The sequence below is a fragment of the Hydra vulgaris genome, chromosome 12 (genome assembly GCF_038396675.1).
Source record: "Hydra vulgaris chromosome 12, alternate assembly HydraT2T_AEP".
Taxonomy (NCBI): domain Eukaryota; kingdom Metazoa; phylum Cnidaria; class Hydrozoa; order Anthoathecata; family Hydridae; genus Hydra; species Hydra vulgaris.
Genome location: NC_088931.1, coordinates 37,561,167 through 37,580,000, shown reverse-complemented (window position 1 = coordinate 37,580,000; position 18,834 = coordinate 37,561,167). Strand labels below are relative to the sequence as shown.

At 27.8% G+C, this 18,834-nt stretch overlaps 1 protein-coding gene across 1 annotated transcript in view; it reads left to right on the top strand.

Annotated features, from left to right (window-relative positions):
- LOC100211075 (leucine--tRNA ligase, cytoplasmic) overlaps positions 1-18,834 on the top strand; it is a 48,829-nt gene that overhangs the window by 3,952 nt on the left and 26,043 nt on the right. The window contains exons 4-6 of the mRNA XM_065813144.1: positions 10,416-10,503; positions 12,450-12,530; positions 14,278-14,367. Of these exons, the coding sequence (XP_065669216.1) occupies positions 10,416-10,503; positions 12,450-12,530; positions 14,278-14,367 (259 nt within the window). The remainder of the gene's footprint in view (positions 1-10,415; positions 10,504-12,449; positions 12,531-14,277; positions 14,368-18,834) is intronic.

Genomic DNA, 18,834 nt, shown 5'->3' with positions numbered 1-18,834 from the left:
ATAATATTGTGCCTCATAATTTTAAGCTGTATTTATATATGCTAGCTGTCAGGACCTGTAAAATATGGGTCTTGGTAGGTTTATTCTACACCAAACATTCCCATACTTATTCCTTACTTAAATATTTTTTAGTGAGATGTAGAAAAACTATACATATTGTCTGGCTTTTAATTAGGGTGCCCAGATACCTTTGGTTCAAAATCATGATATTTTTAAAAAGTAGCAATTTTCAAAATAACGTTTATTACTACAATAAAACATCAAGTTCACACGTATTTACTGTTAAACAATATATTCAGCATGTTTTTGTCCCCCAAAATCTTTTGATAATTTCACCACATGATAAAGAATGATTTGTTTTAATTTGAAGCAAGCATTTCACGGTTTTAACATTCAATTGATTTTGATTGTCTGTCTACTGCTTTTTGCACAAGGAAAATACTCTTTCCACTGCCACGTTTGATATAGGAATCGATAATAATACTAGAGTTTTCAAATCAACAAATATTTTGCTTCAAAACAAAGTAGATCATTTTTTATCATATGGTTCCATTAATGAATTTAACTCATTTGTTTCATCAAACAACGAATCTTTCAATATCTGGCAATAAATACTCAACCGACTTTTGAACTTTGTCTTATTTAATATTAGCTTTTAACATCAACCAATAGGTTGAACAAGGATTGTTATCTAGAAATAGTAGATCTTTTTTTTCAAGTCAATATAATCTGCTGAAATAATTGCAAACGCTATGAAGAAACTTTTGGAACATTAACAGAATGATAATCATGAGATTTTAATATGGCCCACAGTTTTAAAATGTGTTCAATAAGTGGTAGCATGTTGGAAAAGTCGCACATTCAATTTCAACTAAATCACAAAATTCCTTAAACTTTTCAGGGCGCAATGTGGACCCATTAAAATAGCTTTAAATTTTAAATAATATCATTTCAAGGTCCAGTGATAATCTTTCACATGCTTTTTTTTGTCGCATTATGGTATATATGTGACGGACAACCAACAGCAATTAATTTAGAATTCAAGGTTTTTCATATTAGCATTTTCTGCACTGAAAGCTACTAATTTTGTTGGATCTAGTTTATTGTTTTGTAAACAATTTTTTAAATGTTCAATATAATGGTAGAGGTTTTACCTGTTAAATTAGCAAAATCTAACAATTTTACAGCCAAACTATGCACTGAAAAATATCTAATTATAATTGGAAAATTTTTTATTTCTTTGTGGTTGGAGTGTTGGTAGCAATAGAAAAATAGCCATCTCCTAATTTGTTGAGTATTTCATTTACTGAATTAGACATTAAAACATTACAAATTATAGCCTGAGACTTTGTGTGGGATAAAAACTTTTTTGCTATTTCCGAATCTGGAGAAGTTGTTGTCAAAAGTTTGTCAGTACATTCATTACTTTGGAATGAAAGCAAATGAATGACCGTGTGGTAGGCTAGAACTGCTTCTGCAGCTGATATTTTCTTAGATACCAGCATATTTTTACTAACAAAAACCTGCCCCATTTGAGCTGTTGACTGTTTAGTACTGCAATGCCTGGAAATCACTGGGGCGCCTGTACTTCCAATATCGATATCCGATGAACAATATAAACAGAATGCAAAAGAATCTCCCTTTCTACTCTTTTTAATATCATCAAATCTTTAGAATATTCTTCTTGATAAAGATTCTACCTCTTTGTAGCCATTATACAATTTAACAGTAATTTAATTAACCTTAAAAATAAAAACATTCAAATTAAATACAAAGTTATCGAATTGAGTACAAAAATGCTGAAACAAACTATCATTGGTGTATAATATATAATGAGAGAATCTATGTATCTGAAAATGAAGCAGTTGAATTGAAACTGACTGCAACATACTTTATTTTAAGGTTCAGCTTTCTTAGTGGGGAATTTATTCTATGTTTTCCTGAGACACTAAAGAATCACTTTTTATTTAGTATAGTTATATTTCAACTAATATGTTATATTTCTCACTATCTGACTGCGAATAATAAACTAAAAAACTATATAAACCACATATAATATTTTACAACAAAATTATAAAGTGGCTTAGAAAACATGATTAACAACATGTTCATAAGTCATTATGTGATTCTGAGCATGTGCGTAAAAACGTTATTGTAATGTGAGCCGCTAATTATTCTCTGGAAAATATTAGACAAGATTTACAACACCTTTAAGGTTCAGTTAGCAAATAGTTCAACACCTCATTGATTTCTTGAGCTGTCTCGTGAATTTATAGTCAATTCAAAATTGCCTCAAACCTTTCTCGAGCTTGCTAGTCTGATTATCTTAAAATTTAATAAGTTCAGATCAAATCAGGACATGAACCCAAATTTCAGAACAAAATCAGGACATTTTTAAAATCAGGATGAGCTTCTAAAAATTAGGATAATCCTGATAAAATCAGGACATACGGGCACCATACTTTTAAAGTTATGAATAAAAAAAAATCATAATATAAATAGCTTTAAAATTTTTTAAATACAAATTAAGTAGTTGTTGCGTAAACTGCTATTTATCAGCAGTTCAGACATTATTACACGGGTATACAGATAAATAACATAAACATCTATTGTTATATGCACAAAAAATTTCTGCTGTTTTGATGCTTTTTTCAAAATTCTCTCCCTTTTGTTTATTATAGTATATAATATTTTTATATATGATGATATGTTTGTTAGGGATATCCATTTTGTTGGTCATGTTGGAATTTTATTACAAATTATTAAAAATTATTTGATACAAAGGTCTTACCATAAAACATAAAAACGAGGTCAGCAATTTTTTGCTGACCTCAAACACTTTTAGGTCGGCATCGCTGAATGCCGACCCTAATTCCGAGGGTTGCACGATATGTCTCTAAATAATATTAAGGTACAATAATAACTGTTAAGAACTGTTAGTGTGTTTTTGGAAGACAACTGCTATTTGCGCCAATGTTTGTAATTTTTTATTTGAACTTTTTTTTGAAGGTTTTAGGGCGTTTTTTAAACAACTGGTGCTAATAGAAACCATCAACTAAGGTGAGAAAAAACCTTCTAGAGTAACTAGGTAAACTTTATTAACAAATAATGAAATAGTATTTAATAATTAGTCATAATTATTTTATTAATAATAATTTTTGGCTTTTGGAAATCCAAAAATAATTTATTACATAAATTATTTTTGGATTTCCAAAAAGCCAAAAAAAAATTTATAAAATATTTGCTAATTTTAGGACTTGGTGAATATTTTTGTGTTGTAGGTTGTAGTTTTCTCGCATTAAACACACTGAAAAATTATCTTTACTAGATCAAACTCTGATTTTTACAAAAATTTACGTAAATTTATGTTGTGTTCCATTCAGATTGTTTGTTTGAATATGTTTTTAAGAAGTTCTATTGTTAAAGAGCAATGTTTGTCCAACTATCCATCCAGTAATGCCTCATGCTTGAAAAACTATTTTTCTCTTTCAATTTATGGTGAAAAGCATGAAACACTTATTTAAAATCATGCTATATTAATAATTGTAAAGTCTTTTTTTATGTAAAGTTTAAAATGACAACAAGGATAATGAGAAATGTCCCCAATCAAGAATCTGGAAAAGGAAAAAAGAAGTTCACAAAAAAAAAAAAAAAAATGTTCTAAAAGATCTACTTGTAGAGAATGGTTCCTTGTAGAAGCTACATTGGAGAAGATGAAGAGGAACCAGAGAAGATTTAAGAGACAGATTTCCAAAAATGGCAATGAAACATTTATTTGCCTATTGTCTTCTAGACAAAACATTTGACTTGATTTTTATTATTTACATCAAAATGAGTGAGAATAAAAGTCATGTATTTGTACCCCTTATCCCCCCTCCTTTAGATTATTGTGCATTGAAGATAATGTTTTGTGTGATTTTGGTTGTATTCTCTCTGGGATTCTGGTTCCATGGAAAAGGACTGGCTTAGGATCCTTACTGAAAAAAACCTGACAATTCAAGCTCAGAAGTATATACAAAAGTACATTAAAGTAAATTAGTTGCAGTACAAAGTGGGAGTTGGTAATGATGATACTCAGAATAAGTTCAAAAATTCTTTAGAAGGTAACAAGCTAAAAAAAAGTGACTAAAAGGGAAAAAATCTAACATATTAGTCAATATTTATTTTTATCAAAACTTGATATATTTGTTTATATTTTTAAAATATGAATCAAAAACATTATTTTAACTAATGAATTTGTTCATATTGAGCAATTTTAAATTTGTTTATATAAACTGTAATAAAAAAATCTTAGCAGTCCTTTTACCCACCTCAAATTTTATCCACCTCAAGTTATCACAATGCTTTACCCACCTCAAATTATCACAAACATTTGATATAATTTTTTTTAAAGGCTTGTTTTAAGTTGGTGATGATTTAGCCATTCTATACAGAAGTTCGGAAATTAATAAATGTATGCTGCCTTCAGGCAAGAAGCTAGGTTCAGTTTTTATTCAGGATCAGATTGAGGGCCAGAAAATGATGATAGGAGACTTAATGGCTGTTATAAGCAAGTCAGCAAGAGAGCCAACTAAGGAAGAGTCAGGAAACCTTTTTTGTACAGGAATAAGCAAAAATATCAGCAAGTTTTTTACCTGAAAATGAAGTAAGTTTTGATGATGGCGATATTGAGTGTTTTGATCAAAATTGTGATGATGAAGATTTTGAGATCCCTCAACCAAAGAAGAAAGCTGATAAAGGTCAGATACACTAGAACAACAATTGGAATGAGCATTTCTAACAATCAAGCAAATGCACATATTAGTTCTGTTTTTACAAGTTCTGGTGGAAATATTGATGAGATTACTTTGTCCCTCAGCTCTGGTCACAGAATCTCTGACAAAATCATACGAGAGGATGCAGCTATTTTGAAATCTAGCTCAAGGGAAATGGTCAGAAACACTGGCAAACCAATTATTTCACATTTTGATGGAAAAATCATTAAAGATTTTACAGGTGCAACAGATGAGACAAAAGACTGTTTGTGTGTCCTAATAAGATGCAACAATGATACCCATCTTCTTGGTGTGTCAGGCCTAGACCATGGTACAGGAGAGGCACAATTTTCAACCATTCAGAAGTTGTTGGATTATTTTCAAATTATTGAGTTCCTTTGTGGTTTATGCTTAGACACTACTGCTTCAAACACTGGTTGTCTCAAAGGAGCATGCACAAAGTTGGCAAAATTTTATGGCTGAAAATTGCTTGTGTTGGTTTGCAGACATCATGTAGGTGAAATTCACATTAGGCAGGTTGATAGGAATCAGGTAATGGATTTAGTCAAGTTCAACCACCAAAACTTCAGTGGTACCCGGGCAGAGGAGCAAGCTCACTTAGCACTGTAAACTTGAAAAAACCTCAAGGACAATGGTATACTAAGAAACAATGAGGTAAGTTAAATAAATTAAAGTTGAAAAAAAACATTACTCATTGTTACATCTATACTACTGTTTCCAAAAATATTATTCCATATTTTTAACTAGACACTTGAAAAATGTGGGGAGTACTGTGAAATAGCTGCGCTTGTAATTATGTATCTTAATAAAGATCACGCCACCAGGTACAGAATTCACAAAACTGGAGCTATCTCACATGCATGCTTTATGGGCAAGGGCTTTACTTCATAAAGTTTAAGCTACTGCTGCCAAGAATCAGACAGGTCATTAATCTGAGTGAAGACATTTTCAAAGAAATTAATAGGATATTTGATTATATTTCTTTGTTTTGGACTCCTTGTTTCCTGACAAGCAAATTTGCAGATTCTACTACCTTTCAGGGTTGTTAATTAATTAATTTATTAAATTAACAAACAAATATAATAATAAAAATGTTAATAATTTCAATAACAAAGCTAAAATTATTTATAGGATCAGTGGAACTACTGGCAGATGTGCGACTATGCTAACTTTGAGCCTGCAGTCAGTTGTTGTAAAATCATGGGAAAATCATACCTGGTACTTGGAATCATATGCAGTTATAATGTTGTTAGCCTCTTCTGACATTGGCCATTACAAGGATATGGAAAATATGGCAAAAATTTTATACTCAACGGAGAGAGAGATAAACACAACTATCATAAAGCTTCAAGAATCAGAGTTGTTCTTCCTGATGTTTCCAGTATTTTACAACATCCAGATCATCCTCCATCTTTGACTGCATGTGTTTCTAAGGACTTATGGCTAATCTTTATCATTCTGGGCGTAATATGGAAAAATGCATCTGGATGAAACTTCTTAAGATCTTTTGGAAAGAATTTCCAGGATAATTTGAACTCCAAAACTTTGTCAAATCTGTTAATATGGTCAATGATTCATCTAAAAGTGCAGTATAACTCATTCAAGATAATGGAGCGAGTCAAGAGTGAAAGAAAGCTACAGGACCTACTCCAAATGAAAAATGCTTGGAAAAAACCTGGAAAAAAGTCGGAAAAAAAAAAAAAAGTGCGTACAAAGATAAATAAAAAAAATAAAAAAATAAGTACTGCAGATGGTGTGACTTACAAAATGAGTACTGCATGTGGTGTGACTTACAAATTAGGTACCTCAAGTGGTGTTACTTTCAAAACTGGTACTGCAAGTGGTGTGAATTGCAACTTTTTTGATAGACGGCTCCGGCTCAGGTTCTCGCTGTGTCTATTTTTGACAATGACAAAATTCATTACAATTTTTTTTTTATAATACTTTTATTTGAAAAATATTTTTTAGGTTGGAGGGGGTTTAAATGCCTTTTATTCTTGGAGGGGGTTTAAAAGCTTTTTACTCTGAAAAAATTGCATTAGGTTTTTGTATATAAAAATTACTTATTTAACAGAAAAAAAGCTCTAATATGGACAAAATATGCATTTTAGGGCAGTAAAGATGGTGGTTTGGCACCCCTCTAGCCCCCTGGATACACCCTATGGGTAGAGACTATTATATATTTGTAGCCCATTGTTACAATCTATCTTTTGATACCAAGTTATTTGGATAATAATTGACAAATTATAACAATTTTAGTGAAGAAAGACTAAATTTTGACCAGTTTCTTCAACAAATCCATATATCAGAAATTCGTTACTAAAAACGGCAAACTTTTTGCAGAATTGTCTGATTTTGATCATTTTTTCAGCATTAAAATACTGTATTGAAGTGCTTTCTAATAATATATAACATTCAAGTGTTTAATCAATTTCACGTTCCTTATTTTTTATTCAATATAATATAACATAATGAACTAGTTATGACATGTTTATTTAATCTTATTTATGCAAGTATTTTTTGATCATGTTATAAAAAATCTTTTCCTGATTATATAAAATTTTAATAAAAAATGAATTTTTTTTGAAGATATTGTTAAATTTTCAGCAGCAATTTTTTCTTTATTGTTATTATTGGTTGTTTTTTAACTATTATTTTTTGTTGGTTTTTTTAAATAAAGTGTTCTATTATTAACCGATTAAATTACATATTTCATTTTTCCCAAATGTAAAGGTAGAAAAAAAAAACTACTTTGCTCCAACATTGTTTCACAGCCAGTTTTTGTTGCTCCCCATCTTCTTATTCCAGCCGGATCTTCTCCTAGTGATACCATTTTGTAAAATCCTCATCAAGTTTCCAAGGCACTTCCAAGATTTAATTCATTTTAAAAACAGTTGTTTTGAAATATATACTTTTTTTAACAATATTTCATTATTACTATTTCATTATAACATCATATTATAGTGAATTTTCAAGAATTCAATATAGGTCTCTTGTATGTACAAAATTGTATGTACGAAATTCACTATTTCATATTTGTTAATTAGGACTAAAATAGACAAGTTAGCAAAAAAAGCTAAAACGATTGGAATATAGTAACTATTGGCGCCAACAGTCAAAACATGGTATAAAAATAATCAAAAATATGGAAAAATAAAACTTTAAATCAGTGGGGCAGATACTTCCAGTCATCCCCATTTGAATATAGTAACTATTGGCGCCAACAGTCAAAACATGGTATAAAATTAATCAAAAATATCGAAAAATAAAACTTTAAATCAGTGGGGCAGATACTTCCAGTCATCCCCATCAAAAAACAATTTTTTATATATATAAATATGCGCCACTCATTTGCTATACTGTGTAAAAAAATTCCAACATGACCAGCAAAATGGATATCCCTAATGTAATGTAACATCAATAGAACTTAAAAAATGTTTTATTTTAGAAAATTAGAAAAAATTTAAAATAATAATAGTAATAAATGTGCAAGCAATAGTATTCGAACCTTTGCCATGTACTTCGGAAGTGCAGTGAGCTAACTACTTCGGCTAACTACTTATAGAGATAAAGAATAGAATCCGGAGTAAGAAAGTGTCGAGCTCGATAAAGAGATGCAACCTTAGCAGATGCTAATTTTGCAATGGATTTGATATACAGTTTCCAAGAAAGATCGAAAAAAAGAGTTAATCCCAAAAGATGAAATGTAGATGACTCATCAGTTTCATTAACGTTCATAAATATAGTAAATCTGAATTATTGCGATAACAATTGGCTGAAAAAAATTGAGTTTTATCTTTGAATTAAAGTTCACCAGCCATTCTGAGCCCCACGCTGTAGCAGAAGTGAGATCCATAAGCTAAAGATTAAAAATCAAATTATAACTTTAATAATTTCTAAATCTAAATCCAATTTAAAAATTATAATTAACAGCCTTACCATTGATAGATGTTGAGTTCACTAAATATTATAAAGAAAAAAGCAAAGAGACAAAATATGTTCGTGATAATGAATTAATTTCATATGTTATTAAAATTTTTATCTCAATAATTTGTTTAAAGTTTCAAAAAAGCATTAATGTTTATTTTACTTACTGCGTTCCACAGCATTATTTAAAAAACGATCTAAATTTATTCAAAAAAATTGTAACTGTTATATAAAGCATTTACACATCATGCAGTCAACTTAAAAATTTTTAAAATTGTCAAAAAATCAAAAAAATAACATTATTGATGACAACACGACGCTAAACTATTTATAATTAATAAGTGGTATAATTAAAATTAATAAGTGGTGTAATTAAAAATTTAAATAAAATAATTAATATAAATAAAATAAACAAAATAAAATCATTAAAAAAGCTGTTGTCATTAAGAAACAGAAATAAAAAATATTTAAAATATATACTGAAGTAGAAAGCAGTAACGAAATATTAGAGAAATGGACAGTGTAAAAAAATTGCATAGAAAATAACTATACTATAATCTATATTTAAAAAAACATTTTTTAAAAATAAAACTCAATGGTGAAATGCTTTAAAAAATAACTGAACATAAGAATACTGATTTATTTTTTGAAGCATTTTTTCATCTAAACAAACAAATTAATATAAAGACTTTAAAATTTTTATTTATAGATCACTTAATAAAAATCAAAGTACTAAAATTTTATTTATAGATCACTTAATAAAAATCAAAGTACTAAAATTTTATTTATAGATCACTTAATAAAAATCAAAGTACTAAAATTTTATTTATAGATCACTTAATAAAAATCAAAGTACTAAAATTTTATTTATAGATCACTTAATAAAAATCAAAGTACTAAAATTTTATTTATAGATCACTTAATAAAAATCAAAGTACTAAAATTTTATTTATAGATCACTTAATAAAAATCAAAGTACTAAAATTTTATTTATAGATCACTTAATAAAAATCAAAGTACTCAAATTTTATTTATAGATCACTTAATAAAAATCAAAGTACTAAAATTTTATTTATAGATCACTTAATAAAAATCAAAGTACTCAAATTTTATTTATAGATCACTTAATAAAAATCAAAGTACTAAAATTTTATTTATAGATCACTTAATAAAAATCAAAGTACTAAAATTTTATTTATAGATCACTTAATAAAAATCAAAGTACTAAAATTTTATTTATAGATCACTTAATAAAAATCAAAGTACTAAAATTTTATTTATAGATCACTTAATAAAAATCAAAAATTTATTAAGCTAACTAGCTCCTAACTTTCTTGTTATGAAATACTTTACTCATTTTATTGCTCTAAATTTAATGTTGTATTTATCAAAATACCTCTAGTACCTTTCCACCACTCAGCCTCCTGTTTCCCAAATTCTAGGCTCAAAAGTGAAATTTAAGTACTAAAAGTACTGCAAAAAATAGAAACATAAAAAAACATGCTTAAAAAGAAACTAAATGCAGACTTAAAATTTTGGTACAGAATTTTAGCACAAAAATCGGTTCCATAAAACAGCAATTCCCGCGTACCTAAAAGAATATTTTAATTTCTTATTAAAATTGCTTTAAGTAGTTTAACTATATTTTAATATTTAATGATATTTATTTTTTTAAGATAAACACATTTTTTTATTACTTACTGGTTTATATAGTGCTGGAAAATATATGGTTTCATTTCCATATCCTTATATGAATGGCAAACTTCATCTTGGTCACACATTTACTATTTCAAAAGCAGAGGTACTTTTTTGTGAATGTTCTAAATCAACCTTTATTTTGTTAGAATTTTGTTCAAAAAAAATTTGTATAATGGCTAATTTTTATAGATTTTCAGTTAAAATGATTTTTTTTAAACTGTAAATAATTTAAGTCTAAATACAGTACAAAGTTCGAATTAAGTGATTGGGAACAGAATTGGGGTAAAATACATATTTGTATTTGAGTTTGTATTTGTATTTGATAAAAATATTGTATTCATGTTGTATTTGATTGAAAAGTTTCTTAAGTATTCGTATTTGAATTTGATTGAAATGTATTTATAATTCCATAAACTAGGTTAACCAGGTTTGTTTAAAGAAATACCACAAGGCTCTTTTTTTTTTTTTTTTTTTTTTTATATATATATATATTTTTCAAATAAAAACTAGTTTTTAAGTAAAATATGTCAGAAGACTTGTTTTCATTCTTGTATTTAGTAGACCATTATATCAGTCTTTGCAGTTGTTTTTTAATATTACATCGTGCTGTATGCTTTATTTTTCTAGTTTTATCTGATGACCTATCAAATTAATTAAAATATTAATTTTTAAATCACAATTTTTAATAATAATACAAATAATAATAATAATAATAGTACGTTTTACAATGAGATTTTAAAGCATAATTTCAAGATGAACATAAATATTTTTTATTGAATTACAACTATTAAGTTTAGTTATAAAAACAGAGTTTACGATTTTTAAAAATTTAAATACCAAAAGCATTTCCAGATATCGCAATTTGCAATCACTTAATTCAAGCCTTGTACACTCTTACAAAAAAAGGTAGAAATTTCTACCTTGGAATAGGATATGTGATATACCTTCAGTATGGTATAGTTTTCTATCTTTTAAGGTAGAAAATTATACCTTAAAGGTAGAAAGTTGTATGACAAATCATTATTTTTAATATTAATTTCTACCTTGTAAGGTAAAAAATTATACCTTACTAAGGGTATATCATATATCCTACCCTCAGGTAAAAATTTCTACCTTTTTTTTGTGAGTGTAGTATGTTTAAAAAAATATTTAGTAGAAGTTTTTTATCCAAATTTTACAATTTAAAAAAGAATGAATATAAAGTATATAAAAAAGCAAGCTTCTCTTTTGATCTGTCATTAATAAAATCATAAAGAATACAATAACAGAATAAATAAAATTTTGCTTAGCTTAAGCTTTTTTTTTTTTTACTTTCATTTAGAACCAAAATGAAAAAAAAAAAAATTAATTTTGAATGTCAAACTTATGAGCTATTGACATAACAATATTAAAAACTTTAAAGGGGTTGCTCAAGACCCTTAAGCATCAAGCTCCCTAATATTATTGGGACCCACCAGATATTTAAGGGTCTTGAGCAACCCCTTAAAATATTATATATTTATGATTAAATATAATATTAAATATTTATGATTAAATATTGATATTTATGGAATCATATGCTTCTTTTTAAAGTATATACTTTTAGTTTAGAAAGAACCATATACTACCGCCTAGTTAGGAGTGAATTAGTTTGTGGTAGTATATGCTTCTACTGCAAGAAACAAGTTTGTTTCAGTAGGAATTGTAACATTAGTCAAATGACCTCATTATAATACAGAATTACATTGTATTATAATGAGGTCATTTGAATGGTTAATATGTAATTTATTTTGTTTTAATGGCATTTTTTTATTGGTTTAAAAACTTACCTTTATCACACTTCGTCTTTTCTAAACCAAAAATGAAACCTCTAGGTGAGCATTCATTACTTTGTGTTTTACTTTACTTGGGTTTTAATAATTAATAAGATTTTTTTTTTTAACTTTTTTGTTGTTTTTTTGTTCTTTTTTTCTTATTTTCAAAACTAAATGATTTAATAATTATAAAAATAATTTCCTTAAAAACTAAATGTTGAATTTCAAAGTTTACTTTTGAACTAATTTTTTTTAGTTTGCAGTGGGATTTCAAAGGCTCAAAGGTAAACGATGTTTGTTTCCATTTGGATTTCATTGTACTGGAATGCCTATAAAGGTAAATGATTAATGATAATAAGTTGAGTAAGTTATATAAATATATACATGTACATAACATATATATATAAGCCTCAGCAGGAATGACAGGTGCTTGTTTGTGCCTGCCTTCACACATGTGTATGTCAGTTTACACTGGTGAAATATAGCTTGTGCAAAATAAATTTCATGTTTTTCAGAGTCGTATTTTACTTACATAAACAAAAATAGTAAAAAACATCTAGCACATTTAAAATAAAATATAGCTTTAATAAGTGAGGAGCTCATCTACAATATACCCTCAAAGTTGCAAAAATAAAAAATTTTAATTAATTTTATTTCCACATTCTATATACTTAAATGTATTATCTATTTAAATATTAGACCAATTAAAAAATTTTTGGTCCTAAAAGTGGACCATATTTTGGACTTAAAAATGGGTTTGATGAGTTGATGCGCAACTAAGAAAAGTTTAGATTTTTGTTGTTTTCTCAAAATCAGTTTACTTGGACTAAGCGCGTTTTGAAAATGGGCTCCTCAAGCACTACGAAATTACGTAGTGATAAAAAAAAAATAGTGAAAAATTTATTCATTGTTATGTATTTTTTTTTTTTTTTTTTTTTTTTTTTGTTAATTCACCTCCCCAAGGCCCAGAAGGCCACTACAGACGAGGAGGTTACTTAATTGTGGTGATAACCCTCTCTCAACTCTACAACTCCGAAACACGAACCTTGACGAACAAGGCCGCTGCCTTTTTTGTGAATGTCGTTAAGGTAAAAGGTTTTTTGTGAATGTCGTTAAGGTAATTTGTGAATGTCGTTAAGGTAAAAAAATGCATAGCTTAAGGTTTTTTAAATTTTGATATAACTGTTTTTAAATAAACTTGAAAAGTTCAAATGACCCGTGTTTTGACACAAAAGGGTTACTATAAAACATTAAAATAAGGTCAACAATTTTTTGCTAAACTCAAACACTTTTATGTTAGTAGTAAGGTTGGCCTTGCCAAATGTCAACCCTAATTCTGAGGGTTGAAACAGTAATAACAATTTGTTTGTTTAAATTTGAATTAATGTAACAATTTTATAATATTTGAATTACTAAAACAATTTTAAAAGTATCAAATTTATTCATTCAAGTTTTAATTACAAAAGTCTATTCTTATAATTACTTGCTTTCAGGCTTTGAGTTATTTCAGTGCAATTTTTAAACTTTTCAAATTAGTAAAAAATGTTTTGCAAAAAAGATGAGTAACAAAGAAACTTTTGAAATATGAAAATTAAAAAAACACGACACAAAATAATACTTGTAAAATAATAAATTGTTTCAATAAAAAAGCAATCAAGTAATTTCTAATAAATTTTTAAACTATTAAAATAGAGTTTAACAAATATAGTCAAATTTAACATTGTCTTTAACAATTTTTCTTGAAAACATCAAGATGTTTAAATAAATGAATATCAGGAAAACAATCATTACTGATAATTGTTTTGCTGATGTATTTATATGATACAAAATATTAGTTTAAAACTGAAAAAACTATTACTAAAACATAATTGTAATTTATTCATGAGCTTATTTATCTAAATGTTAAAATAAGCCTGTGAAAATGCTATTGCCTGCGTTGCCTCCATATCTGTTTTAGGCAAGCGATTCACTGCTTGTGCACTCCTTTATTCCTGCCAAGACCTATACATATATATATATAGAGAGAGAAATTAATAAATTAATTAACTTCAATTGTTTTTTAGTTGAGTTTAATTTCCTTATAGGCATGTGCAGACAAGTTAAAAAGAGAAATAGAGGATTATGGGTGCCCACCTGTTTTTCCAAACGAAACTGAGAAGAAAGACATCAGCAATGTTAGTATTTATATATTGGAGATTCAAATTGTTTAAAGATTAATTATATATATATATATTTATATACACACACACACACACACACACACACACACACACACACACACACACACACACACACACACACACACACACTATAGCATATATAGATATTTACATGTCAGCTTTTTAGTTAAATTTATTGTTTTATTAAAAAATCAAAAAATTAAAAAAGGTAAATGAATGTTTTTAAGAACATGAAATGTTTTTATTTTTATTTTTTTACTGTAAAACATATGGGAAGTCTTGCTACATCAACAATCTTAGCCTGCTGCTACAAGGGATTGTGCTACATTGACTATCTTTTAGCCTGCTATAGTGTGTGTGTGTGTGTGTGTGTGTTTGTTTATATATATAAATATATAAATATATTTATATATATATATATATATATATATATATATATATATATATATATATATATATATATATATATATATATATATATATATATATATACACACATTATTGTATATATATTAAGGTAAATCAGTTAGAGGAAATTTTAAAACACAAATATGTATATTGCTGAGTTAGGTGCAAATATGCAGAAATAGGTTTTTAAACTTACACTGCAATTTTTGATCACTCTAGTTCCTTCCTTAAAGCTGTTTTTTTGAAGAATAAAAGGTCAAACTTGTGGTCAAAAATTGCAGTTTTCCAGATAATTGAGGGAAGGTCAAATGTAAACCTATATTGCTGAAATTTGAAAAAAGTTAAATTATATACTTTGTTAAATTATATACTTATATAAAAATATATATAAAAGTTAAATTATATACTTTGCATTTAAAATCATACATATTTTTGTTTTGGTCTTATTACTGTGTATTTTTTATTCAAAAACTCAATAAATTTGCAAAATTTGTATGTGATGTTATATTGAAAAATCTTTTGGAATATAAGTATATCTGAGATTTTTTCTGGAAAATTAAAAATATTTTGTGGTTAAAAATTTGGCAACTTTCTTATTACTTTTATTATTTATGTACCTGAGGGTGAGTTTAGGACTTTTATCCCTTTCCACCCACACATTTCCCCTACACCCTCTTCTCGCTTTTAAAAGTTGTGATTATTAAAACTGAGTTTTATAGGTAGCCTATAAGGAAAGATGCAAAACTTAGACAGGAACATTTCTAGTCAGCTTTGCTTTTCTTAAAGTTGATTGGATTCTGTAAGCCAATTTTTACTTTTCTTTTTGACGTTTTACTTAAGCATTTTCCAGATTCTCTCATGGCTTAACAGACTTTGTCTATTGTTATAAATCGCATCTGCTTTTCTTCTTCGATAATGTATTTATTGATAAACTCCTGCTTCATACCCACATTTTTTCTGCGTGATCGTTCACAGCAATCAATGTTTTTGCATAAGCTAAAAACTAGTTAAAGTATGATTGAGTGTGCCAATTAGGATAGAGGAAGTGACCAATAACCAACCGCAAATTCTTTCTTCTGTAAAGCCATTTAGTGCAAACATAAAGTATGAATACTTGTTAACAAATACTGCCAAATTTGGTGTTAATTTAAGTTAGTTAACAATACTAGCTTTGATTCTGTCTAGATTTAATTTTTTTTTTCAATATCCACCCTCATCTTGTTTTCTATTAGGTATTCTTTCAACTATTTCTTCATTGAAAAAGTTACTGATTTAAAGATAACATTTACATATAAATATTATATATTATCTGCATCGCTCAAAACTGCTTATTCTTCATGTGTTTCTCCTATGTTTTGGTAATACAATCTAAAACAGGGATTAATACAAAAAGCTGGTTGGTCAGCACAGTATCTGCAGTATCTTGATTTTCTCTTTACTTGATTTTTTATACACTGCTTACATTTCTTTGTAGGTTTTCTTTTATTTTTTCTTTCTACTTTATGGAATTGTTAGTGGGTAATGGAAATTTTCCAAAGGTCTTCTAGCAGATTTTTTATTGCAGAACTTTTTATAATATTCTCTCAAAACTCAACAAGATGGTAAAACTCTTTATTATTTAAAAATTTAGTACAAAGGTAGAATGAATTATTTAACATCATTTCTATGATATAGACTCCTGCTTTTTTGTACCACCTTAAAGTTTTTTGCAGACTTGAGTGATAGGATAACTTTTGGTCACTTCAATCAATACCAGACATTGAGTTATTGTACTCTCGGATAGTATTTAGGTTTTATTTTTATTTTTTATAGCGGTTGGTAACTTTTACCATTTGTGAAACGTGTGCGTTGGATATGATAAGCACATCTCTTTTGTCTTTCCATTTGCAAACTGTAATGTTCTTTTGAGATCTCCATAAGCCTTTTCTTTAATTTTGCATTTTTAACTGCCTCTGGGTTCCATCGTCTGTCTTGCTTGAGCTTCTGTGATTTATTCCAATAAATTTTTTTATCTCAAAGAGATTGACATCTTTCCATTAACTCTATAAAGTTCTACATTATAATGGTCTTACTGTATTAATAACTGTCAGCATATTCATTTATTTTCTGTAACAAAGTATTCAATAAGTCATCTGTCAGTAACAAAAAAATAAAAACATTAGAAGTGCATTCTTAGAAACATCAAGATTCAATCCAGGTATTTCATTAAAAATAAAACTTTTGATATCTATTGGATCTTCTTTCTCATTGATACTTTAGTAACCCTCTCTTATTGTGTTGTTATTTAGAGTAATTGAGTCGTTTAATTGATGGTAAACTTTTATAACCTCCCCTAGTTTGTATTCTACCTCTTGTTCAGAGACATCTGGTATTTCCACCTCTTGTACATGGGTTGGTGTTTACTAGTGCAGCTAGTCATTCACATTTTAATTTTTACTCTTTAATTGTTTCAGGTATAGTTTTCCCATCAAAATGAATTATACATGAGAATGTAGATAAATGGACTTTTTTTAATATCTTCTTTGGCAATATTTGCGATTTTTTTATTTTCTTTTTTCATTCTTAAGTAGTTAAAATGCTTGATTTAATGGCATTTCTACTCCTGCAGCTTGAACAACCGCAGTTGTAACTCTCTGCAAAACCATAGGAGAGACATTATTAACAGTTGCCATTAAAGCACAGAAAACTGCAATTTTTGACCAAAAATTTAGCCCTTATTTTTCTTCTTCAAAAAACAGCCTTGAGGAAGGGTTAGAGTCAGGAATGCGGAGTCCCAAAAGGACTCCGGCTTTATCTCTACTTTTACCAAGTCTGTAATGTCCAGAAGCTCTAAACATGTTTGTTGACTTATGATCTGCTATAAGAAAAAATTCATAAGATTTAAGGACTTGAAACTTATTGTTTTTAAGCCTGGAGTCCTGGAGTCCCGAAGTCCTTGCCGCCATTATACTTAAGGACTCCGGGTTAAAAAAACAGTTGTTCCTCTAACCTAAAAGTCTTAATTTTTTTCCTATTAGTATTCCATAAACTTATTAATATTTTCAGAGCTCCTGGATACCAAAAACTAGAGTAAAGTAATCTTTTTGTGACTTTCAAATCCGTAGTCTTTTTTGTGACTCCACATCCCTGGTTAGAGTGATCAAATATTGCCATGTAAGTTTAAAAATTTATTTTCTACATATTTGCATCAAGTTCAGCAGGATGCATATTTTTGTTTCAAAAATTTCCTCAAACTGGAAATATTCATGAAGTAAAAGCTTTAAATTTACCAAAAAAAAGTGGTAAAAAAAAGCTTTAAATTTACCATTGGTGGTAAAAAAAAGCTTTAAATTTACCATTGGTGGTAAAAAAAAGCTTTGTCTCTAGATACAACTAAATCAAGTATACTATATGTAAAAACAGTTAAATTTAATTGTTTTTTAAAAAACCGCAAAGATGTAATTTAATAGACTTATTTTTTTAATAGAAATTAAAACATTCTGAATGCTTTTATTTATATTTTTTTACTGTTTACATACATCGGCTGACAAATAGGTAGAACATGTGATGAGTATTGTTACATCAAGTAACAAATTGGTAGAACATGTGATGAGTATTGTTACATCAAGTAACAAATAGGTAGAACATACAAGGAGTAAAAATGATGTCAGGCTGTTAACGTAAAGATGCAATATAAGTTTTGGAAGCCATCTTCCAAACTTTCTGAATTTCCTTCACCACACAACTATTTTTGTCCTCTTCTAACACACTTGTGGTCTTGGCAAACAAGATCAAATTCACTAATTTTCTAAAGAAAACATTGTTCTTGAAAGGCTTGAGTCTAAAGCTTTTGTCTGGTTGCAAATATAAGTAGTACCTGATTAAAAATATTAGTAGGAGTTAACTTTAATTTAACTTTAGCTAGGAGTTTAAAATTAGCTTAGGAGTTTAAATTTAACTTTAAATTTAGCTACATAAATTAAACTTAATGTGAACAACTTTACTTAGTTAAGTGTTTAAATTAATATTAAAAAGATATTAAAAATGTTTCTGATATGAGGCAGCTTTCTATAT